Source organism: Aricia agestis, chromosome 13 (assembly GCF_905147365.1).
Source record: "Aricia agestis chromosome 13, ilAriAges1.1, whole genome shotgun sequence".
Lineage (NCBI taxonomy): Eukaryota > Metazoa > Arthropoda > Insecta > Lepidoptera > Lycaenidae > Aricia > Aricia agestis.
The window spans coordinates 10,690,157-10,717,355 of NC_056418.1; the positions used below are offsets into that span (position 1 = coordinate 10,690,157).

Sequence of the window (27,199 nt, forward strand, 5' to 3'; positions counted from 1 at the left end):
AGTGTGCCGTCTGTGATCTCCCTAACCCGGCAATATGGGGGTGCAAAATTGTTACATCGACTACGGATGGGTCTGACAATCCCTATCTCTTATTGTAGCTGTTCCGAGTACTTGGGATGCATAGTACAACTCAACGACTCAAGCTATTGAGATAATTGGTACAAACGCATACATACCGAACTAGAAACAAAATATAATGTGACGGGTTAAGTAGTAGACGTGTGTCGATTTCCAATCCCTTTATTTTCACAACCACAAGTCACAACGCAAGCCACAAGCTTCGAACAACAAAAAGGCGCAAGGTACAATACTACCGCTATTTAACCTAAAATTAGTCTCAGTTGTATTTACAAACTCCTTTCTTTTAAACTCTTTGTTTATTGGAGAAAATTCCACCCTTTTGTGTAAGTTTGGAGAAATTGTATTGTGTTGCGTGTCCAATGTGGGTTCGACAATGATTGTGCTGGGTTAGGTGGTATTCGACATGGGTCTGTATATAGTCGAGTGAATAAAACAAAAATACCAGTAGAAAAAACCAATACATGGCCCCTCAAAGACTTATTTTGAAACCAAAGCATATTACTTTATCTCTAATAGGCAATGGCCACTCAGAGTCATTAAATAATTAGATATTAAGAGGGCGACTAACCCAAAAAATCAAACATCGTCCTTCTCTCTTCACACTCACGCCCGTCTTGTTTATGCCAGGTGAAAAAGGACGACGCGGTTTCATCGCCAAATTAGTTTTTTCTCAATAACTCGATAAATATACAACATTTTAAAAATCCGCTAGGTCGGTTTCTCAATGATAGAATTTTATATAATGTGTTAAAATATTAACTTACGTTACGTTACTTAAAGTTCAATGCACGGCTAAGGCAATAAATGAAAAATTCGTGAAAATTAGATGCATTTTTCTGATTTTTTTAAATTTTTCTATCGAGAAAATTATAAGATAAGTATAGTGTTTTCGCTCAAATCAAATTCTTGGAAATATAATGTAGTATCTATGTTTAGAAAATAAAACAATTCGGGTCTTATTTTCAAGTATAAAAATGAATTATAAAATCGACAATTTTGGGTTAGTCGCCCCCTAAAACTTCAATTTAATAATTAGTTTGACAGATAATCCTATGTCAAAATCTTGATTAAATTACAGTTAAGTAAGTAATTAATATTCGTATGTGAGTGCGGCAGTTTAAGCACTTATTACATTTTATACAAAATAAACACTATCATACTTTGGCTACCCAGAAAATAAGGCACCTTACAAAACTTACGCCGATTTTACTCTTATTTTATTTAAAAATTTAATGTCAACTGAATAAGTACTTAATAAAAAAACTTAAAAAAATTTGAACAGTTGCTGATCCCGTATTTAAAGGACATAGGTAATTATTTTTGTTACTTATATTTTACCGTTAAGAGGCCGATAAAAAAACAATAGATTGCTCTATTTTGGTCAAAAAGTTGTAAAAATTAGTCCAGTTTTCATTGTGAGGTGTTCTTCTTATAATAACAATAACTGCAACGTTTTGGTCCGTTAATTGTACCATTTTTTGTTTAAAAAATTGGTTCTGTTTTGTCAAGTCCTGTTATATGTATATTGTTATTTTGTGGCGTGGGCCTTGGGTTCGACAGCTGTTAGTACTCGTGGTACATAATCTTTGTCTAGCTATAGTGGTTCTTAAGATTCAGCCCGGAGACAGACAGACAAAGAAGTCATAGTAATAGGGTCCCGTTTTACCCTTTGGGTACGGAATCCTAAAAAGATAGAATGAAGAAAAGCCTAAAAAATATCTTAGACTGTAATAATAGGAATAATTTTTAATACGTGCGCTTGTACGTTGTCTCTAAGGATCACTTTCACTCCACGAGTTGTAAATGAAAGGATTTATTTTGTTCTGTTTACATTCAAACCTTTGTTGCCAATGCCATAAATACTCTCACTTTCCCTTTACAAGTTTATTATACTTGGAAACAATAAATAGTAACAAATAATATACCTAATATAATTTCAAATTAGCCCTGTGCCACAGAATATATTATATTAGTAGTACCAACCTGTGCCTTGTGTGTATCTAAATTCTAAATGTTACAATTTCAATAAAACTAAGAAGTAGCATTACTCAAACTTTTGAAAACTATGTTGCCTTTGGTCTTTCAAAATATCTTATACTTTACTGTAATAGATACACACTTTCTCATTTAAACAAATAAAATAGCTGTCCCGGCAACGTTGTTTTGCCGTAAAACAATTTTCCCTGTTTTCCTGCTTTTCTCTTGAAGTTTTTTCTGATTTTTTTTCTATAGACCTCACGGAGCCCGAGACCTTTCCAACGAATGCAAAACCGTGGAAATCGGTTCGTGCGTTCTGGAATTATAGCGTCAGGAAGGAAAACCCGACTTCTTTTTATACATGTATATTAGATGTCTTTTAAATTTTGTTAGTCTCGCTAACTCAGGAACGGCTGATAATATTATATTCGTGGAAGTCCAGGGAAGATTTATATTAGGAAGGATCAGAGAAGTTATACGAAGCCCCCTTAGCAGAAACTTTTTCGTTTTCGCTTCGTTATAGAATCGCCGCTCAAAATGTATGGAATTGACATAAGACGAGTCGAACGTCAACGTCATACTAACGAACGCTTATGTCAATTCCATACATTTTCATCGGAGATTCTATAACGAAGCGAAAACGAAAAAAATTTGGCTCACCCCCCAGGTTATCTAATTTATAATAATGTTATTTTAAGTTTTATATGACGTATAAAGTAATAGTACCTAGTAGTAATAATACCCCCCACACCGATTACGGTGACGGTGGCCGGTGATTGAAACCGGGCCTGTTTTTAATTTTTTATAGTGCCCAAGTGTGTGCGCAGTATACAAGAGCACTCTCTTTCCCATCAGTCTCAACCCAGTGGGACGGAAGACCGACACGACTGACGAGAGATCAGGCACAGGACCGACTTTTTACATGCCCATCCGACACATGGATCATCTAATACATATCAGACAATCAGGTGATCGGCCTGCATTGTCCTAATCAAACTTAGAAATAACATGTTTTCAACGCCAGAATCGAAACCACGACCTCCGAGTCAAGAGCCAAGAGCGTGGCTGTGTGGTGGAAGCGTGAAACCACTAGACCACCGAGGCGTTCAATGACTTTGTCGTATAAATTTAGTAAAGATAAAATAAAGTTCCAGGAAAACTATAATTATTATAACATCACATTAGTAGGGCCGGATTTATATATTTTTATGATTATAGGCTTACGAAACTCTGTCGCCGACCTAGGAGACTGCCGCCCCCTTAGGACACCATAGGAGTTAGGACACTGCCGCTGCTATATTGCCTATTCGTCAATTCAGAGCTGCACATTAGCAAAAATATTCAGGAATTCTCGGCCGGACCTTCTCTATTGTAATCTTAGCAAAGATCTTTGAATATTATGAAACATTTGCTGGTGGATACTTAATAATATAAATTATGCAAAGTGAAGATTGCGCGAGCCTTTGATGAGTACCGCTGAAGGATGAAACATAAGCCGATCGTGATATGACGTCACTATGACGTCATATGGGTCAAGATGACTCACAGACTTTACAGCAAAGCCGCCAGATTATTAATTAAGCTATATTGTAGCTGTTTTTAAAAAAGGATCATAAATAGCCTTTTCGTACGACCTAAATAATGACATTTAAGATGAATGTTTGGTCCATAAGAGCGTTTTGTAGCAATCTGTGTTTCGAGTTAAAAGTATTTACAATTTTTTAAGAGATTACTGTTTATTTTTATGCAGCCCGTAAATTCGTAAAAAGGAGCAGGAAATAGAGTATTGCATTGAAGGTTAAATTGTCAAAATTAGAAAATATATTTGTTAACTCTTCAATATACTCGTATACTCGTAGTTCTTCCATAAGTTCGTGACTTGGTCATACTTCCCTGCGCTACTTGTACTATTATCTATTCTGTGCCTACACTATACAAACATATAAAGATAGATAAATAAAAAAATCTAACTTGATAATCCCCAATTTTCCAGCAGTGAGGCCGAGGCTGATGATGATGAAATTTTGCAAGAACACTCTCCATCATATCAGATTGAAAACAAAAAAAAATAGATTGAATTCGGTCTAGGTATCTGAGTGGATGCTGTCGGAATTAACTCAATGTGACTTTTACGTATCAGTTTTGCAATCCTAAATGTTCCTTAAAATTTTCAGGGTTCCATCTTCCACGTAATTTTTCCGTTTCCACCATACGGAACCATCAACCGGCATTAGAAACCCCGCGGCACGCGAGCGGCGCATGCGGGGCGCGCGACCGCCACTCGCGAGACGCGACAGTCGCGCGCCGCCCGCCGCCGTCAGTCGCGCGCCGCCCGCCGCGCCGAGCGCACGTGTGTGAGTGTAGTGATGGTGACCGGAGTTCCCCCGCCGGGGGCCGACACCATGACCACAGAGAAGAAAAGCGATAGCAACCGCAGGGTAAGTTTTTTTTAATTTTTATAGGTATTATACTAGGTTAATAATATATTCATACAGCCTACTTTGAACCGAAATGTATAGTAAATAACTTTGGGAAGGCTATTTTATCCAAAATTTCCTTGTAATATAAATGAGTCGATTTAAAAAAGTAGTATTTTGAGGGCGACAAAGTAACTTATTTTGAAAAATGTTCATGCAATATAAAAGACATCAACGGGCGCCGAAACTTCATTTTGGGATGGGTCCACTTACAATTTTATTTGATTTTTTGATTTCGAGCTAGTATAAATAGATTATATTATAATTAATATTTATATATTTTTATATGAAATGTTTATTTTTCAACATGATACTAGAAACTTTATTTTCAAGAAATACCCGACGGAAAAATAACGCTTGAAATCTGAAAATTACCTATTTACCAAAACCTTTAGTGAGGTAAGACATTCTGTTCAGATTTTGTGAAAACAATTACGTTATTCTAAGTCGTGAGTTGTGATAGACACTCCGATGTCAGTATTTCTACAAATCAACATAGACAATAATAAATATGCAAATATGTAAGTGTCAATTGGTGTGACGAGATTGTTTACATCAAAGACGCTTCTGGGTTATTCCTATAGCTGAAAAACTTATCATCGTCTTCATAAAATCTTACAGATGTAGAAATCTTAGTTTGGGGCTATTCTTAGGTAGGCCATGTTGTCCATATAAGCACCGGCCAAGTTTGAGTCGGATATGCGCTGCATCCGGTTACAAAAATGCATAATTTGTCTAGGCGGACAAAGATGATACTATACGGGGATACCTTTTTATCCTTTAAAAATTATACAAGGGAAACTATGTAAGGTATTTTTGTAGAAAAATCACAGAAACAATAATAAAAGATCTGAAGCTAGGTGCATAAATTTCTCTTGCATAAATATCTCTTACATATATCTATCATTTAAATACAGACGGAATCTAATTCCTTAACTCCTTCCGAGGGAACATGTGAGTCAGCCGTAGGCACTGCTCGCCGTGGGCACCGGGCATCGTGGGCTAATTGTCGTGGGAACGGCGTGGGTAACGCGCCCACGCACCGACATTGATAGATCATGAACTATTCACCAGTAGCGGACGGTATCAATGTTCTTTTGTTTCTGCTGATCGGCAGGGTCGGACTTATATATGTTTATGATTATGAGTATATTCCACTTACGAGTTACTAATAAAAAAACAAGAGTTACAACAGACATTAGAAAAACTGTCTGCAGCGGTAGACAAAACCATTCTAGATTCTTTGGATCTGTAAGGAAATAGTTTTTCGTGAGCATTCTGCTTGCATCCTCTCCATTGATGACCTTTGTGGCTCAGTTGGTGGGCTGTTGGTAGCCGGGGGTCGCAGGTTCGATTCCCGCCGACGGAACAAAAAGTTTTCAAAGTTCCTGGGTCATGGATGTGTATTAAATATGTGTATCATATAATAAAAATCTTAAATATATGTAAAGTATAAAAGTATTAAATATATTTCCGTTGTCTGGTACCCGTAACACAAGTCCTTCAGGTACTTAGCACGGGGCCAGACTGACGTGGTGTTAAGCGTCAATAGATATTATTATTATTATATTACCCTGTTTAGAACGCTCAATGATCTTTATTTTTTACGAAAGTGATAAAAACTACGAATATGGAGTACCGCCTTGTATAGGATGAATTGGCATGACGCGCTTGAAGCAATACAATACAAGTATTCGCAACCATGGTATCCTCATTTCCTGCATCACATTTAACCAATTGCGCTGAAACTATTGTCCCACATCCTATATCCTGGCATGCCGGAAATCTCCCACGCGTTGGCACTCGGCACGCGCCGGCGCACCGCCGCGCTGCCACTGTGCCAAATGCACTGCCAAGTGCCAACTGATTGTACTGGCAGAATTGTATATTAGTCACGAGCTCGTATTGTTATGTGTGTTATGTATACTCAAATTAGAAGAGTCAAGAGACGTACAGAACTTAATTTTGGTTTTAGTTGTTTGGTATGACACATGACATTATGGGCCGGCTCGACCGGAGAAATACCACGTTCTCACAGAAAACCGGCGTGAAACAGCGCTTCCGCTGTGTTTCGCCGAGTGAGTGAGTTTACCGGAGGCCCGATTCCCTTCCCTATCCTCCCCTATTCCCTTCCCTTCCAATCCCCACCCTCCCCTATTACCCTATTCCCTCTAAAAGGCCGGCAACGCACCTGCAGCTCTTCTGATGCTGCGAGTGTCCATGGGCGACGGAAGTTGCTTTCCATCAGGTGACCCGTTTGCTCGTTTGCCCCCTTATTTCATAAAAAAAAAAAGAAAGAAAAAGTGAGATCATAATAGGAATTTTAATGAAATTTTATCTAAGGACTCATGGTTGCCATGGCGTTAGTAAACACCTTCGTAATTCATGTAGAATAACTACTTACTATAATCTAATAACGCTACCGCCGCGGTGCGCTGATTCATGGAGAACTGGAGGACTGGTCCATGGAGGTCGAGGACGTCGTGGACATCCAGAAGAAGGCGACACTGCGCCTGAGGGTCGAGCGTCTGCAGTCTCGCCACAAGGTTAACTTTAGCTCCTTTGTGGTGAGAGTGCTGACGAATCTTCTGTCGACTTTCGAGGCGCCGGAGTTCTGGCCGATGGATGTAGTCTATCGGAGGTTCCGGGGGAGACTCCGGAACGAAGCGAGTCACGTCGCCGGCAAAATGTGACAGTGCTAGTTTTTAAGTATATATATATATAATTATATGTATGTTAGATTTAAGGTATTTGTCATATGGGCTTCTGATGCCCGAATTAAATTATTTGATTTAACGATATCTCAATTGATGCTGATAGAGTAAGAACTTGCGATGGTCAGACCTTCCTCAGTTACCGAATGCTGGACTTTAGGAGATTTCCAGTTCTGAAGGTCTACCTGACCTTCGAGACCGCGACCGAAACTCCATAGTAAGTACTCTCACCTCTGTAAAGGTTACAAACAGGTAAACTTTCAGCTTTCTGAAACTGAGGAAGGTCTGGCCCTCGCAGGCTCTTAGTCCATGATTGCAAACAATGTAAATTTTAATCAGAACTTAATCTATTAGTTTAGACTTTAGATAAGACGAAAGCAATTTTCAAATATACAGGTCTCTATAAAAACTAGATAGTACAATCTAATTAGGTAGCTTTATTGTCCTCAGACATTAGTTGAAGAAAGTTTAAGTGGAAGAGATGATGGGAAATTAATTAAAAAAGTTTTAAGAACAGAAGCTGGCCTCTTCAGTAGCTCTTCAGTCTAATTAGGTAGCTATATCGTTGTAGCAGTTCATCTTAGGTTTATTCTAGCGGTGTAGGCACAAGGCACACAGGCTCTTTAGCCAAGACATTTGCTTTATCGCTTGTATGGAATTGACATAAGCGTTCGATAGTATAAAGTTGATATTCGACTCGTCTTATCTCATTCTACACGTTTTGATTGGCGATTCTAGAAAGAAGCGATAAACGTCTTGGCTACAGGCTCTGGTACAGTCTAATTAGGTATATGATAGTTCTAGGTATATCCTATATAGGCACGGCGCACAGTGTCGGGTTGTCGTGAGTCAGACGCGTGGGAGCGGCGACTGCGTGTCGTCTGGCACGCGCGATCTAATCGCTTTATTACAATTCCCAATAATACACCTAACCACAGTATATATACAGTAGAGTAATATCTAAGACAAGGCATTAGTGCGTATGATACTGCATGGTTAACTAAAGTTATCTGAAATCGCGGCGATGTGTGCGTGAGATAGATTGGATGAAGATGGTCTCCTGTAAGCTGTCTAAATTTTGTTTATTGTGGTACAGTAGATTTGGTTACACATAGGTTACAACAAGAAACTGTCAGAAATAGTGCTCACCATGGGTAGGAATCAATTAAGAGTACTTACCAGAAGCCTAACTGGGCACTGCAAGCTCAATAATCACCTTTACAGAATAGGTGTTAGTAGCTTAACGACTGGCAGATTCTGCGAGGAGGACCTTCTCCTTGACTGTCCTGCTCTACTACAGAGCAGAAACAGGCACCTTGGTCGCTACGAATACTCATATACAGAGGAAATTCGTGGCACCAACCCCAACCACATCGTTCAATTCATGAGCATTGGGTTTAGGACGGTACTCTGCGAAGGAGTCGCAAGTGATATGGCTACTTGACGTACCTTCAGCACATAAAAAATATGTCACTCATCCATATCAAAGTAAATGAGAAATTAATATTATGTCTGTCGACCTGTTATCTCTTCACGCCACCGACCACACATCTTCACGCACTACTAAACAATTGATGTGGACTTTGAACCCTAGAGGATGCATGGGAAAATACCTATGTATAGGTGAAGAGAGATCAGAAACATAATATTATAAAAATGTAGTCTGAAATGTACCTTAAAATATAGAAAATAAGTACACCCTCTTCGTATATATTTTTTTAAAGACGTTAAGATGTTTCTTGGGAAACAAATATAGCAACCTCTTCGTATATTGAATGAACCAAAATAAAATTGTTCCAGACGTCATTATAAAAGTCTTCACCCAGACTGCGTTATGAATTTAAATTTATGTAGGTGTAGAGTGTAGACACTTGCTGTGTCATTGTAGTTGACAAATGTGTATTTTTTGCTGGCGGTCGCGTGGGCTCGGCCGCTCGGCTCAGACAGGCGAATTTAGATTGCTGTAGGTGGACGCGTGCCGCGGCCCGCGGACGCCGCCCGTCAGTAAGGGTCACTTCATACTGCTATTCTAAGGGCTCCGACACAAAACTGCGAATTCGCATTGTAATGTCATTTTTATTATGAATTTTGTCGCAGATATTTGCGATGCTATGCGAATTCGCATGTGTGGGAGTCCTAAATTGAACGGCTATTTGAATTGGTTATTTCTCAGAAGAAGTTTCATTTCAAGAGTGGCATGCTTCTGCACAGCGTGCGTAGCGTGCAGATGGAAATAAGAAATGTTGCAATAATTCGTCTATGAATACAATATCAATTAGGATACCATCTGTCCCAATCATAAACAAAGTCTACATTTATTACGCAGAAGTTTTTCGCATATGACTTATTGGAAGCCATGATTTAGAATTTAGATTCTGTGCCTCAACTCGAACAATCTCTTTCCCCTGTTGTTTAGAAACGTCCTGCGAGTTTGCTTCTGACCGTGTGTAGCTGGCAATAATTTTTTTGCGAGCGATACTTTTAGTTCAAATGTGTAGGCAGCCTTAGGGCGTCAGGGCGTCACGTGCGGGCGTCGCGGGCGTCAGGACGTCGGCGCCTAATTCCGTGCCGTGTGTAGCTCGCCAAACGTTACGTAAAGTGACTCCGACATCGCGACACCGCGACATTCCGCGCCGCAATTGTTTGGGCGCGCTTCAATGTTATTTATAGCGTCAACATACAGATGCAATGTTCATTGATATTTGGATGATAAAAAAATATTAATTATAGATATCGCCGAAAACTCCGTTGCGCAAAAAAATCGATTATCGCGCGGGAACCGTATATTTTTTCAGAATAAAAAAGACACAGGGACTCAAAGTATCTCCATACCAAATCAGCAAAATCGCTATAGCGGTTTGGACGTGAAGAGGGAATCAGACAGACTTAGCCTCGAAAAATGCCCTCTGAAAATCCTTCTGAGATCTAGCTGGCAAATATAACATAACAGAGTCTTGACACCATATATTTACATCCATTCAATACTTATGTATATTTTCCATTAACCCAATTAACGTGAACAAACACGGGACGTCCGGCTCGTGACGTGTGACGTCACACATTGAAGCGACGTAAGTCACGTAATGGGAAAAGCGTGTGCCGACTGCCGCCGCGGCCGCCATATCTACACAATAACTCAGCGGGGCTAAAATGGTCACTTAGTTGAATCATACAATGAATCATTTACGATTCATTTATAAACTTCTCTTAACGTGCAATTCATTTAATGATTCGTACTAAGCAATTCATTTGTTTGACATTTTTCTATGAAAAGTCGTAAAAATGGTCCAATAAATCCGAATTGCTGTTCTGTCAAATAGCAGAATCATCAAATGTTACTATAAACGTCATCTTTGATCTAAGAACTATTCTTATGTCGTAATACATTATAGAAATTGTTTAACTAAAGAAATTTAAAATTACTAAGTCGGTTTCAAAACTTTGAAGTTTGTATACAAACATGATACATGACTAAAGTAAAAAATGTTGCCAGCATATAGCATGGCTTCATAACGTTATCGATTACTAGAAAAATTACCGTTACGTACCGTTATTTTTATAAGGGTAGCTTAACGATATTTTTAACCATATCTAGTAGGTAACATAACATTTAAATATAGTTTAAAAAATGCCGTTATTATTACCGGTAAAAATATCGTTATTTTCTGGTACCTATGCGACGTTGTCAGTTCGACGCGACACATTTCGTTTATATTCATACAAGTCTGTGGGTAACATTTTTAGATAGGTACTCTATAGGTATAAAAATAACGTTATTAAGAGCGTGGCTCTTGACTCGGAGGTCGTGGGTTCGATTCCCGCGTTAGAAACATGTTATTTCCAAGTTTGTTTAGGACAATGCAGGCTGATCACCTGATTGTCAGACAAGTAAGATGATCCATTCGTCGGATGGGCATGTAAAAGATCTCTCGCTAGTTGTATCGGTCTTCCGTCCCACTGGGTTATGAGAGTAAAGGAATAGAGAGTGCTCTTGTGTACTGCGCACAGCTTAGGCACTATAAAAATTACTCCTGCGTACCTGGGCTGGTTTCAATGAAACCGGCCACCGTCACTGAAACCGGTGGGGGGGGGGGGGAGGGGTATTATTATTATGAAGACAGAGTTTGAAAATTGCGTTTTTCTTCTTTACTGCAATGAAAAAGTTGAGAGTTTCCGTGGGATACTGTATAAACACTATCCTTATCTATTGCTGTGCCGCGGGCAAAAGCTAGTATATAATAAAGTACAACAAGAAATGTTTTAATGAACTATATTGAGCGTCATCGTTGGAACTTGGTACAAACGTGTGAAACGTCACTTACTGTATTTTAAATTGGGTCATTTAGTACAGCGCCACTGTATGCTCGCTGTATTGTCACCGCATTGTTGTGTCACAAACAAACACACAAACTGACACTCACTACACATTATACGGGTATTTGAATGAACATGAACCGAAGCGTTACTATTCAATGTTTAACAAGGTGCTTTATATCGCTTTCCCTCAAATAGTTATTTTGTAAATATTTTATACATTGTGATAATATAGAGTGAATTTAAATAACATGTTAATAACGTAATGCTAAGTACTCACATATTATGGTTTTGCTATCCATCGAGCAAAACCCCCAGCTCGGGATTTCGTCCACACATTTCAGCATTGCTCGATAGTTTTATTCTAAATCGATATGTATATTTAATTCCATCGAGCCGGCTCGATGCGAGCCTTCGAGCTGAGAGTTTTTCGGTCCACACAGTAATTATTACTCGATTTGGAGCAAAACTATCGAGCAAAATCTCGTGTGTGTACTTAGCATTAGGGTTTTCAGAAACCCTTAGCTGGTTTCTGCAAGCTGAGGTTTCTCTTTAAATAAGATTTGATGAAATCCTCTTAAACCCTTCTGCCTTAGCTATTAAAAACTACTGGAGAGAGATGCCAGCTGAAAACTGTTAGTTCTTGTTTTAATATAATAAAATACTATAAAACAAAGGATTCATCCTTTGTTTTAAAGTACTTACTATATATCGACGCCCTCACCGAATAATCGGACAATCGTAAAAATGAAAATGTTCAGGAGAGCCGAAAAACTGATTTTTGTTAATAACTCCGTCATAAAAAAAAGCATCAAAGACTTTTTATATCTTAAATGAAAGCTAATTTTTTTGCCTATCTTGCTATCTTAACAATATTTAATTACACCAAAGGTTTTTTTTAAATAAAGCAAAACGCAACTTATCGTTCTGGAGTAGGTCAAGCTCAGATCATTATTGTCTATTGCATGATTATTCGGGTAATTTTGCGTTTCGACTTCAATAAAATGCACATATAATATCTCATTGCAATATTATTCGGGGAAATTGTTTGGGATAAGAGTATTGGTAAACACCTATTACTTACTTTACTATTCGGTGATTAAAAAATATTGTACACTTTATAATTATTATAGTCATTGTCGTTTATTCCAATGATTTTCTACTATAGGGAAAATAAAAATAATATGTATTTTTGTTTTAATACATTCATTATTTTATAACATAAATGACATTCTTGCAATCGAAACAGCTCTTGGTTAAAAAAAAAAATACACTCTGGAGACTGGGTCTATCATTTTAATAGTACTTATAATCATTGCAGTTACTTAAAATGTTAATCATAACCCCTAGCAAGCAATCGCATTCCTAATTAAATACTGAATTGGGTCCTATTAGGATCTGCAGGAAAACTTCCACGAATAATGTTTGACTGTCTGACAGCTGCTTGCAGGCGTGAAACTGTAACAAGTACTGTCGTGACAGTTTTAAGCACTTCTTAGGAGTATTTGCGAAAGAAGAAGATATCTAAATACGTTCTCGTTAATTTGTAACAGATCTCGCTGCTTACCGGTCACAATTAGTTTATTTTGTAGCAAGTATTGCTCATACATCCTTGTTTGTAAGAAAACCCGCATGTGGATTATAAAAATCGAAACAGATTGTGATTATATATCCTGAAAACTGAAGAAGACGGATTCCTGAATAGTAGGCAAAAATTTATTTACCCGAATAGTCATGCAATAGTTGTTTATCGTCAATTCGTGTTGACATATTTTTTCGCAGTAGCCTATTGCCCAGTTTTTGGTGTAAAATACAATTTTAAGTATTGTTATGGAATAAACACATAATTTTATATCTTTGTAAATATCCACAGAAAAATTCTGAAAAAAATTCACATGATGTATTTTGACTTCTAGATGCAAAAAATCGCATAACAGCAAAAACCCCACAATAACACATTGTCTGATTATTCGGTGGGGGCGTCGTTATAGTCTATACAATACTCCACAAAACATTTTTTCGAACATTAAAATGGTATCAAGATACAAATAAATTTAAACATTCAGATGTAATTAACATTTTGTTGAATGTCTCGTTTTATTTCATTCACGTCGGGCATATCGCACCTGACATTAATAAAACATGATCGGATTCGAACCCCCGACAACGGCGTTATCTGACGCAAGACCACTTTTTATTTTGTATTTTATGGTATTTCTGAGTTACTACCTTTTGCTTCTTGGACACTTTGTAAATTACTATCGATAATGTTTTTATTTTTTTTATAGTAGGGCGGCGCAATATAGTCTGTATATTTTTTTGTTGAACTTACAACAGATTTCGATCAAGATTAAATTAGTAGAAGCTTAGTTGGATGTGATTCATTATAAAACTTTGAAAACAGCCAGAACTACGGTACTATTTATTAATTGTTACTCTATCCTTTATGTTAATAAAGAAATCTAATATTTTTGCGGAGAACCAACAATCGTCTTTTTATTGTACTATCAGAGAAGTTGATTCCTATGCAAATCGGGGACCTAAATAGTTTGGTTGCGTTACGTCAAACCCAGCTGACAGATCACAATTAACATTGAATTGACATATTCGACCAAATAACGTTGGTCTGTCAATTGCATAGGAATCAAATTCCTCGATGGTACCTTAAGTTATTATTTAAGCTTGTCACACACAGAGCAGGTAATGTAAAGATGTATATTATAGCACGATACATCTCGATACATCTCAATACATCTTTCTATAGAAATCGTCAGGAGACCACACACAGCAGCTATAATGTATATTTTTACATCTTCGTATCTCAAGATACCCAGCTATATGAAAATATACATTTATATTTTGATACATCTCAATATATTTCTGTATATTACGATACATCTCTTCTCTGCATAGGGTGTTCAAAAATTTATGTGATTATATAATATGTGTATTATAGACAGATACACACTGTGTTGCCACTTGCCACCTTAGCACAGCACTTCACAGCAGGTACTGCAGGCAGTCTGTTCCCCAAAGCCTATATTTTCAATCAAATATCTTCAATCCACATCGTTCTGTTTTTGGCACAATATGTAACAATGCGCGCATCAAAATAACGATCCGAATCATCTTCTGATGAACTATCCAGTAAATCTAATAGCAAGTAACTCGAAAAGCCATAGTATTACAACATTAAAAATAAGAACAGTCTGTATAACACTTTAGCAGCTGAAATGTGCGTCAAGCGGGGCGTTTAGCATTGAAATGTAGGGATAGATACATTACATTACCTGTTGTGTGTGTGATACATTAATATAATGTAAAGATATACATCCCGGGATTAATATACATTACCTGTTCTGTCTGTGACAGCCTTTATTCACTATCAAACATTAAATCAGTGAACATCTCCGGAACACGTAACACGTCTTGCTAGAGCAATTTTATTGTATCTCTAAAATAAAAAACTTTATTTATTTGCCAGCACTAAATTTTGGGGATTAGCAATCTCTTATAGAAACTTCATTACCCTACCCTTAATACCCTACTTCATACCCTACCCTACGACCCTATAGAACTAACGTAAAAACACAGTTTCTTATATTCATAAAATTCTCCACAATCGCAGAGATTTTAATTTATATGTAGTGTGCTTATTTAAAAAAATAGATTTTCCTATTAAAATCATAATATCTAGTAAGTACATAATCTAGTTATTATCGTCGCTGACCGCTGTTAAGCATTAGTGTCCTAAGTCCTTACCCACAATTTTTTTTGTTGTTAAATTTTGAATGCAGTCTTGTTTTAAATCATTTACAGAACATAACTGCATTCATAACTCGACACGTAATTTTTTTGTGGGCTAGCACATGAATGCTTAAACGTGCAATTATAATCACATTTTTACTACATACAAAATTTTGTTTAACATCTAGAGTTAAGACATTACCGGCGCGTCGTTATTTCCGTGTTTTTCCTGTAAACACCACGACAGCGGAGGCCTGAAAGTGGTCACGTGGTCGCGCTCACGTGGTCGCGGTTAAGTGGCCGTTGTCATGTGGTCTGGTCACGTGGAGCGTGTCACGGCGGCCTTCACCTTGAGCAGCACGCGCCGCCGTCACGCCTCCGTCACGGATATTAGATTTAGCACGTCAATCAGCAGCGCCTGACAGACATATAGGACAAAATGATCTTCATCTATTACTAGATGACCTGTGAACTTCGTATCGTATCACTTCCATCATTCGCTGCACTTCCACCAATATTTCATGACTAAATTTGGCAAATCTGTTTATAGCAGGTTGATTTTTAGCGAAACAAAATTGAAATTCATTTATATAGATATGAAAGTTTATCAATTTGTCTAATACGCTATATAACTACTTTACACATAAAACCTTGTCCCGATTTGGGTTTTTGGTATGAAAATGCAATCAATCCCATTGAAAAACACAGGGTTCGCGCGATAAATAAAGTGCAATAATGCTGCTCGCTATACCCTAAAAAGAAAAGATGGAGAATAAAAGTGGAGCTGTAGCTATTCAACAATTTAAAAAAAAAGATAATATTAGTCTTTAATCAGTTTAAACATGACTATTATTTATCATCCATGGCGCTTGTATAATAAAAAGTTAATACGACTATAACATGCGCTTGTTTTTAAAACAATTGCTATTATGGCTGTAAATAAACCGCCATTATTTAAGTTATACTGTTGTACAGTGTACTCCTTGATGAAATTTTCTTGTAGTCCTTAAGTGCTTCAATATAAAGCAACAGCCCTCTTTAACTACAGATTACAATATAATAGCACGCCCATGAAGGACTTTATTTATTGTCGAGAGAAACTCTGCTTTTGATCAACTTCGACCAAAATAAAATTATTGAAATCATTTATTAGATTTTTTTAAATAATAAAGTTTTTAAATTAAAAATAATCTAGATAGGAGTCAATCAGGCTTAACATAACCACAGTGGAAATAAGAAAGTTAATAGAAACACTGACAGACTTATAGGACAAAATTGTTTTTTTGTTATTAACATTGTCAGTGCCGGTTTTAGAACTACCAGCGACTTGGGCGAAATTTCTTCGGCGTCCAGGGTGATGGTACTCACCGCTGGTAGTGGTAAAAATTAAGAGGCTCCTGCGACACCCAATTTAATTTATTATTACACGGGATTAAATGAAGTTTCTTTGTTACAGAGCAACAAGCCGATTATGGAGAAGCGGCGACGGGCGCGTATCAACAACTGCCTTAACGAACTGAAGGCGCTCATACTAGATGCCATGAAGAAAGACGTAAGTTACCTTACCTCTTTGTTATTAAGAAGAAAGTCATCTAAATGGCTAGTCGATTCCGGTGCCTATGGCCGTTCATAAGTGTCTAAACACACTAGGCCGCAAAATACGCGGCCGAAGAAGATTTTAGCGTACGAAGTCGTAGATAACTTATTAATTATTATCTATAATTTGCAAGGCAACGCACTTTTAATTATAGAATATTTAAAGAACACGCGCGCAAAGTAATTAATCATTGTAATGCTGAAAAACGATAAGTAATTATCATTAATGACGAATCAGAGTGCTTAAAATAATGACAGGGAACAAAACATGTAAGTCCAACAAAAAGTGCACGACCGCGACCGGCTACGCTTCACTCATTAGCTGTCTTGGGGTTACTTTGCGTTCTATTTAAAAAAAACATGGCTATTTACGTATTCCTTTTATAAAAAAATCTTAAGTTGCGTACTCTTTTCATGCTAAAATCGTTTTTCACTTGTAAAGGTTAGGTACAAAAGAATATAAATATCATTTATCCTTCGTTTAAAACTAGTTTTTCGTATCTGAGTACTAGTAAATATGTATTAACTAGGTTTTAAAAAAAAACATACAGCCGAACGTATTACCTCCTCCTTTTTGACAGTCGCTCAAAAATCTAAAAGGTCTGATAGTTAAGCAGATTGAAGTTACATAGTATGATAGTAAAAACAGCAGCTACTTAGTAACTCCTAGTCTGTCGTTACGTATTCATAAAAGACATAACAAAAAAACAATATAATAATGTCTACAGTTTAACGCAGATCTGTGCAAGTGAGCCTAGCTTTTTTTAGTAATTTGAAGCCTACTAAATTCTAATGAAGCGAATGTACCGCATAATTTTATCTGCCATTCTTCTAGATATAAAATGATATTAATACTAGAAATATATTTAATAATTATACAAAATATTTAATATATTATTAGTATACTTATTAATATTCAAGAGATATGATTAATTTAGTCTGTCCGGCGCTATGACGAACACTTATAACGCGTGTCCATTCCTCATCGCGAAGATTAATCGCTCAATCTCGCATCAGTCATGGATGGAATTGAAGCAATAAGAACCAGTCAAGACCTTTAGTCTGTTATAAGTGAGGAAAATTTTTAATGATAGAAAATCCTAGTTTTCTAGATGTTTCATGTTGCCGATGCTTCAATGCACTGAAATTTATCGCGCGAGAACCTTACATTTTTCCGGTATAAAATCCATAATAATATTATAATAAGCTTCTTTTCGTTCCGTTACCGTGATTAGCGAGTATTCCCGAACCTTCAATGACAACAGCAACAACAGATGGATAGACCAATGGTCTTATGTCATTGGGATAGACAGAAACAAACAATACGTGTATAACGTATTGTGTCTGTCTGTCTGTCCATCTATCAAAAATATTATATAACACGTGCAAGTAACACGTATAATATATTTATTATGCTGCTTACTAGATAGGTATTAACAATCCCATTTTTTACAGCCGGCCCGTCACTCCAAGCTCGAGAAGGCAGACATCCTGGAGATGACAGTCAAGCATCTAGAAGGTCTACGTTCCGAGGGTGCCGGCTCACCGGACCGGTTCCGAGCTGGTTACCGGCACTGTCTCTCCGAAGTTGCCAAGTTCCCTGGTCTCGAAGGTGGGCTGAAGAGGAGACTGGTGCGGCATCTGGAGACGTGTGTGAACACCCCCAGACCAGTTGGAGCGCCGACGCCACCCTCGGATAATGATGAAGCAGTATCCCCTAATCACTCGACAATATTTATATCTGGTGAGTAGTATGTTGTTATTCCTTATCACATACTCGTAGTTTTAAGTTACTAGATGCCGCCCGTAAGGCTAAGAACACGGAACGGTTGCGGGCCCGCAGCCTTCGTAGAATACAGTTTTGTATGTAAAAAATGAAAGCAAAACTCACGGCGCGTTTTTCGCTCGCGGGAAAAACCGCAGCTCCGCAACGGCGGCGGGCGCGGGTCAAAACCGCTCCGTGAGTTCGCTCACTCGTTGCGCCGGAAATTCGTTTATGGCGCGAAAATGGTACTAATAAAAAGTATCCCATGATTCTGAAAAACATCTTAAATATATTATGTATAGTATAAAAGTATTAAATATATTTCCGTTGTCTGGTACCCGTAACATAAGTCCTTCAGGTACTTAGCACGGGGCCAGACTGACCATACCCAGCAAAATCGTTTCAGTGGTGTTGGCATAAAGAGGTCACAGACAGACACTTTCCCCCTTACTAATAAACGTTGTATAAGCTTTGAATAGTTATACAGTGTTTTGTTCCTGTCACACAAGTGACATTTTTAATTGGATTGAAGAAGACAAAACACTATATAACTATTCAAAGCTTATACAGCGTTTATTAGTAAGGGGGTATATACATATATAGATAACAACGCGTTGATGTATTCAATAGTCAGAAGTTGTGTTCTTGAAATCGAATTCATACATAACAGATACAAATTTTACATGTGCTGCCTGCTGTCTTGTTTTGCTTCCTGAAGTTATCAGAAACCTTTTTTCACTTGCGACTCGGGCGGTCTAGCATAAATAAGGTCTTCTATGCATTTTTCATGCTAAAACTGATTGGACGCGCACAGTAAAATTGATATATCAGTCAACGCGCATGGTATTTCAAGATGTTTAGGGTGACCATAATTTTTAAGTAATGTTAATTTCTTATATTTGACGTCATCTCAAAGAAAGCTACAATGTAGATACAGTTAGCGCTTTGTATACAGAAACTAATAATAACCTTCTTTTCAGCGGGTCCCGGGTCCGGAGTGCGGCTCGTCCCCACCAGGCTATCCAATGGGGACATCGCTTTAGTACTACCAGCGGGAGTCAGTGCCAGCACCCTCGCGACCATACCCACGCTGGTTCCTCTCTCTCCCCCCGACGGGAGCTCCTCCTCCGAACCCAGGTGCTACTCCCCAGCCAGCTCCGGATGGGGAACTCCTCTTCCCCCCGAGGAATCAGCCCCCCTTGCCTTGGTGACGAGGAAGCCTCCCCCCGACGAGAAACCCTGGCGGCCGTGGTGACAAGACTTGTAACTTGCTCAGGATCTGTGATATTAAGTGTAGTTGTTTGAGTGATACAAGAGTTCCTATAGTGTAAGCTCGGTCAGTATGATGTGTAACTTGTAAGTTATAGTATAGTTTAAGTATAAATGGTTTAATATTTAGATAAGGTTTAAAGTGATCGCGCTGTTACTAATGTTTGAGGATGTAAGGTAGAGTTAAAACTAAATACAATATGAGACAAATACTGACAACGAAAATTGGATCTACGGAAACTTACTTGCTTGTCGAACGCCTTTGGCATAGTTGCATCTTTTTTATATTCGAAACATTAAAATTACCTATTTGTCTCTTTGATTTGTTCCTAACTTAAATATCTCCCTGTCTCTTCTAGTCTCTTTCGCTGCTTGAAAAATCCCCGTTATCACATAAGACGTTACTAAAATTAATAACTTTTGTAATGCTAAGTAAGTACATACCGGTTTTGCTCGATCGAGCAATAACGTCGAGCAAAACCCGCGGCTCGGGCTTTCGTCCACACATTCAGCATTACTCGATAGTTTTATTCTAAATCGATATATTTAATTCCATCGAGCCGGCTCGATGCGAGCCTTCGAGCTGTCAGTTTTGCGGTCCGTACAGTAATTATTACTCGATTCGGAGTAAAACTATCGAGCAAAACCGTATGTGAGTACTTAGCATTAAACATTCAACATTGTGTGAATAGAGGAAAATCAAATTTATTGGAGAGAAATCGCCATGCTTCGGCACGAATGGGCCGGCTCGACCAGAGAAATACCACGTTCTCACAGAATACCGGCGTGAAACAGCGCTTGCGCTGTGATTGGCCGAGTGAGTGAGTTTACCGGAGGCCCAATCCCCTACCCTATTCCCATCCCTGTCCTCCCCTATTCCCTTCCATTCCCATCCCTACCCTCTCCTATTACCCTATTCCCTCTTAAAAGGCCGGCAACGCACTTGCAGCTCTTCTGATGCTGCGAGTGTCCATGGGCGACGGAAGTTGCTTTCCATCAGGTGACCCGTTTGCTCCTTTGCCCCTTATTTCATAAAAAAAAAATAGATAGAGCTAGCACAATAGACATAACTCTGACTACTCTGGAGCTAGCTGCATTCGTGGAACATTAGCAATAGTGCGATCCCACATCCGAATGACATCTAAGACAGTATTGCAACAGAGAGGAACATCTGTCCTATATCTATGCAATGGTGAATGGACATGTTCAATATAAACAGAGATATATTATAACACATTACCCTCATTGCATCGCGCAGGCGGGTAAATTATTACTTAGTGCCATAGGAATAAATAGGAATACAGCACGACTATTCTGCTTTGGTTCAAACCACCAGTCACAAAAGTACATATAAAATGCTAAAATTTGTATTTTTAAGGACCGTGGTTTGGACCGTAATGGTGCTCTCTTTTTCTATGGATTTAATTATATGATAATAACGAGCTTTTGCCCGCGGCTTCGCTTGCGTTAAGAAGTATTATTATATACAAACTTTCATCCCCTATTTGAACCCCTCGGGGTTGGAATTTATCAAAATCCTTTCTTAGCGGATGCCTACGTCATAACATCTACCTGCATGCCAAATTTCAGCCTGATCCGTCCAGTGGTTTGGGATGTGCGTTGATAGATCACTATGTCAATCAGTACGTCATAACTAAAGAGAGGCGCCGAAATCTCGCATTCTGTGAAAAGGCGACGTAACTATGTTATTGGCTGGAACAGACACGTTCGCGAGGCTCACCGCGAGGCCAGGCTTTGCTATCAAATATGGTTGCAACATAATAAACCTACTTCTGGTGACATTTACAGGGACATGTGCCTATCTCGTCGTAATTTTAAATCGAAATTAAAATATTGCCAAAACAATCAGGTTCAAATTAAAATGGATATGATAGCCAAATCTCATGAAACAAAACAATTCTCAAAATTCTGGAAATTAACAAATAATTTAAATCATAGACCTGGCATTCCGGTGAGCGTCGCGGGCGTGTCTGCTCCTACGGAAATAGCTAATGCTTTTTTGGAACATTTTAAAATAAAATCGACTTCGATTGTAACTGCCGATACAAACTGTTTTTGTACAGAGGCTATCGTGAGGGGGGGGCGCCCCGTTAGATTTTCTGGTAAACAAATTGCAAAAGTAATACAGAACATGACTAGGGGCAAGTCCCCCGGTCACGATGGCCTCAGTATTGAACATCTTAAGTACGCTGGTGGCCACCTACCACGGGTGCTGTCAATGTTTTTTAACCTATGCATAAGTCACAGTTACTTACCTGCGGAGCTTACTAAGACTATTGTAGTGCCAATTATCAAAAATAAAACTGCGGATGCCTCTGATATTTCTAATTACAGGCCAATCTCCTTGGCGACTGTTATCGCAAAAATACTGGACAGTCTGGTTGATACAATCTTAGCTAAACACATTGTACTTGAAGATGGTCAGTTTGGTTTCAGACCAAATTTGTCTACGGAAAGTGCAATTCTGTGTCTCAAACAGACTGTTCAGTATTATACAGATCGTAAAACGCCTATAATAGCCTGTTTTCTGGATTTATCAAAGGCGTTCGACTTAGTTAATTATAATTTGCTCTGGCATAAGTTAGCTCACGATACATCCGTCCCAGATGATATTATCTCACTGTTAAAATGTTGGTACAGTAAACAATCGAATACAGTTAAATGGGCTGGCTCATACTCTGACTCGTTTGGGTTAGATTGTGGCGTGAGACAGGGTGGACTTAGCTCACCTCGCCTGTTCAACCTGTATATCAATAAGCTTATAAGTGAGCTGAATAAAGCCAAAACAGGTTGCCACATAGATGGCGTTAGTGTCAACAATGTCAGCTACGCAGATGATATGGTTCTGCTGAGTCCGTCAGTCAGCGCGATGAGACAGCTTCTTAAAATATGTGAAAGCTATGCTGAGGCCCATGGGCTCAAATATAATACCACGAAGAGTGAGTGGATCGTCTTCAAATCCGGTTTTGAGGGGTATAAGCATATGGCTGATCTCTCTCTCTCGGGATCTCCCCTAGTCCGGGTTCAGAAGTTCAAATATTTGGGTCACTGGGTCACAGAAAACATGAAAGACAATGTCGACATTGATAGGGAGCGCCGGTCGTTGGCCGTTCGTTGCAATATGCTGGCTCGTAGATTCGCTCGCTGTACTGAAGCAGTTAAAATCACGCTCTTTAAATCTTTCTGCCAGTCATTCTACACGTGTAGCCTGTGGACTAATTTTTCCCAGCGGGCGTACAACGACCTGCGCGTCCAGTACAACAATACTCTTAGGATGCTGTTGGGGTTGCCGTGGAGATGCAGCGCGTCAGGCATGTTCGCCGAGGCGCGCGTGGACGGGTTCGCGGCCATAATGCGCAAACGCTGTGCCTCAATGCTGGCGCGCTTACGATCCTCCTCCAACGGCATCCTAAGAGTTTTCACCGACAGATGGGACTCTCGTCTTCTACATAGGTGGATTACGATTCACTGTTGTTAATATGTAGTTAAAGATATGTAATTTTACTAACAATAGGTTAAGAATAAATTATTACTAACACCTATGGATGAATAATCTGAAATAAATTATTATTATTATTATTATTATTATTATTATTATAACATCTACCTGCATGCCAAATTTAAGCCCGATCCGTCCAGTGGTTTGGGCTGTGCGTTGATAGATCACTATGTCAATCAGTCAGTAGGTCACCTTTGAGTTTTATATATACAGTGTGTAACAAAAATTAGTGATAATACTTTAGGGTGTGTACGTGTTCCTTGTAGAGAGTTCACTGTGAAAGTGGCAGCCCTGAAAGACCAAACATTTTTTTCACTTTTGTATGGGGAAACTCGTGACGCTTAGGCCCTTGCCCATACAAAAGTGAAAAAAAAAAATTTCGTCTTTCAGAGCTGCTACTTTCACAGTGAACTCTCTACAAGGAACACGTACACTCCCTAAAGTGTTATCACTTATTTTTGTTACACACTGTATAGATATGACGAATATAATATTGTTTGGCATCAATCGCAGGATGGTCGCACTGTACTCATAATATTGTATGTTTAGTTTAAAATTCAATATAGGGAATATTACGTAAAAGTGGTACTATAGTGCGTACAGTAAATAATCCGATCAAAATCCGACATGTTGCACACGTCATATCAGAATATTGACAGAAACGTCAAACGTCAAACAAAACTGTTTACTGTCCGTGCTGGTGCTGTCTCATGCGTGAAAACATTGCAGTATATTGTCCTATTATAATAGCTCTTCCCAGTGCCGTAAATAGCCTTTTTTGCGCCCTGTGCGAGCTTCTATTTAACTGCACCTTTGTTTTTTAACCGACTTCCAAAAAGGAGGAGGTTATAATATTTTGGTCTGTAGATATTATTTTACTACATTGGGAAACATCTCTGGGGCCGGGGGCGCAGCGGGAACTTATCGGGAGCAATTTGAAAAATAAGGATCTCTCTGGTCTGGCCATTCTTGCGCCCCCCAGAGTCTACGCCCTGTGCCTGGGCACCGGTGGCACCGCCCTATTTACGGCACTGGCTCTTCCAATCTGATGGCAAAAAGTGAGAAAATGAATTGTGGTAATTGGAATAAAACAATAAAGCTTTGTTTTTCTTTTAGCGCCTGATTCTGTGTGTTAAACATGCAAATATAAAAAAAAATCCAATGATCAAGGATATTTTTTGAAAATATGCTGTCAAAAATTGCCATCAGATCCTGGCAGACCTATAGTTATGCTAGTCGTACACGTAACGTTGGTTATAGATTGTCTGCTATCTGCTATTATTTATATTCCACAAGATGCATTGAGCACCCTTATAAACTAGTTGGATCTATCGTTACGTGTATAACCAGCTTAACTAACCTAAACTTTGATATTTTGGTTACTTAAGAGTTAAGAGTCCACGAACAAATTAATATTGTTAGAGAGATATTTAACATGTACAAAATATTAAATAAAGTGTTTAATAATAATAATATATTTTGTCTATAAGGTCACCTGTTCAGTCATCAGAAAAGCTATTATTAAGAGATAAGAGAAACTTTGGACAAAAATAGTGAAACAAAATCATTTTTTTTTGTTGACTGTACAAAAGTCTGTAAGTGCCTTATGTAACAACAAAATCGTAAGTGTCTTCCAGTAGGTATAAGATAGTATAATTATTATAATTAATTTACGTTACCTAAGTTAGACAGTCTTCCTTAATAAGTTACCTATTGTATGGACAGTAAGCGTACCTAAGCAATCTTCCATTTACTTTAAACTTTATTTATATTTGCATGATTAAAATATAATGTTAATTTGTTTAAAAATACTTACAGTCTTTGAATAGTTAAATAACTTTTAAATATTGTATCTTTTTTTAATAAAAACTCATTGTTTAATATTATTTTAAGGAAAAGTGTAGTTTTGTGTGTATAATTTATTAATTGTAAATATAACACGATATTTGTGAGTTAAGAGTAAAGTTGATGTACCTAAAACACAAAAATGCCATTCAAATAAATGCATTAAATATAAAAAAAATCTTTCTCTTTACCTTTGTACCTTAGGTTTTAGTTTTCGAGTTCGAGTTTACTCCTTTACTAAGGATAGAAATAATAAAAACTAGATCACGCGTTTATCGCGTGGGAACCGTATATTTTTTTGGGATAAATAGTATCCTTTGTCCTTCTTCGGGACTCAAAATATCCCATTACCAAACAGCAAAATCGGTTCAGCGGTTTGGGTGTAAAGAGGTAACAGATAGACACACTTTCACAATTCACATTTATAATTTTATTTTAGTATGGATTTTATTATCCGTCTCAGCTATACCACAATAGACAGCTATATAACTACTGCCGCGTCCTAGCGCCCATAAAGTTAACTAGCTATTTGACCGAGCTTTGCTCGGTATTCGATAAAACACGAATAAAAAGACATTTTCTAAAAATGATTCCTAGCTAGATCGATTTATCACCCCCGAAACCCCCTATATACTAAATTTCATGAAAATCGTTGGAGCCGATCCCGAGATTCCAATAATATATACAAGAATTGCTCGTTTAAAGATATAAGATAAGATATACCTAGCGGAATAGAGAAACAAAGACCTGAGTAAGAACGATGTCACTATCAGTAACATTGCGTGGTAAAAAGAGACGTGTGATACATGACAGCAGCACTCTTTTTTTGACGTCCAGTCTGCACGTGCCGCACGTTGACAATTTAATCTCATAGAAATGATGTACAATCATGCTTGTGTAAGTGTATACGTACACATATTTTTACACACAGATGAAACCAATTTCGGTTTCGTTTGACAGCTCGAGATTGTTGCTCTATTCCGCTAGGTATATTAACTTTATGCCTAGCGCCATAGTTTTTCTCACTCGCACCTTTTATTTTGTTGATAGTTTCAGTGGCGTCGCTAGGTAAGTCCCTGCGACAAAAATAACGTGGGCGCGTATAGTATGGTGACTCAATACGCAAGAATTCTATGCCTGCGGCAATAAACTTTTGCAAAAAATATTGCTTTACTTACGATAAGATAGAGATTAAGGGGTCTAAGCTTTGACGCCCCGCCTCACGTCACCCCTTAGTAGCTACGCCACTGATCATAGATTATATAACACACTTTACACGTGCAGCTTATAGCATTTGTTTGCACTGTCGACTAATAGCTGGCTATTGCATGCATTATATTGGCATATTACGTCCATTAAGCTCCCGAAGATTTATAACCTAAAATTCTCCGAGATGTTATCTCCGGCATAAATATAGAGGTCTTAATTGAGACAGGCTAATTGCTTAATACTGGCAAGAAAGAGATGTAATTGCTTACACTTATACAGTATCCATAAAATAAAATAAAAAAATAAGTACTTACTTTATTGTAGAATATTAGTATTCGGAAAAGGTGGCCAGCTACATCATTGTTAATTCTAGATCTAAGTGCAAACAAAATATTGAAAATGGATTAAATTATTGTTTCATTGTTTTAATCTCGATCGATTGACCACCTCTGTGGCTCAATTGGTTGAGTGTGTGGCAGCTCAAGCCGGGGGTAGCGGGTTCTAATCCCGCCGACGGAACAAAAACTTTTTAATGTTCCCGGATCTGAATGTGTATTAAAAATGTGTATGATAATTGATAATATAATAAAAATCTTAAATTTATGTAAGTATAGTATAAAAGTATTAAATATATTTCCGTTATCTGGTACCTGTAACACAAGTCCTTCAGGTACCTACTTAGCAT

The 27,199-nt window shown here is 38.0% G+C and overlaps 1 protein-coding gene across 1 annotated transcript; it reads left to right on the forward strand.

Annotated features, from left to right (window-relative positions):
* The first annotated feature begins 4,371 nt into the window (after positions 1 to 4,371).
* On the forward strand, positions 4,372 to 20,365 carry LOC121733288 (protein hairy). The gene is made up of 4 exons (XM_042123506.1): positions 4,372 to 4,496; positions 16,767 to 16,862; positions 18,362 to 18,650; positions 19,652 to 20,365. Exons 1-4 carry the CDS (start codon positions 4,425 to 4,427, stop codon positions 19,924 to 19,926), a joined length of 732 nt encoding a protein of 243 aa, XP_041979440.1. The 5' UTR covers positions 4,372 to 4,424; the 3' UTR covers positions 19,927 to 20,365.
* Positions 20,366 to 27,199: the final 6,834 nt, after the last annotated feature.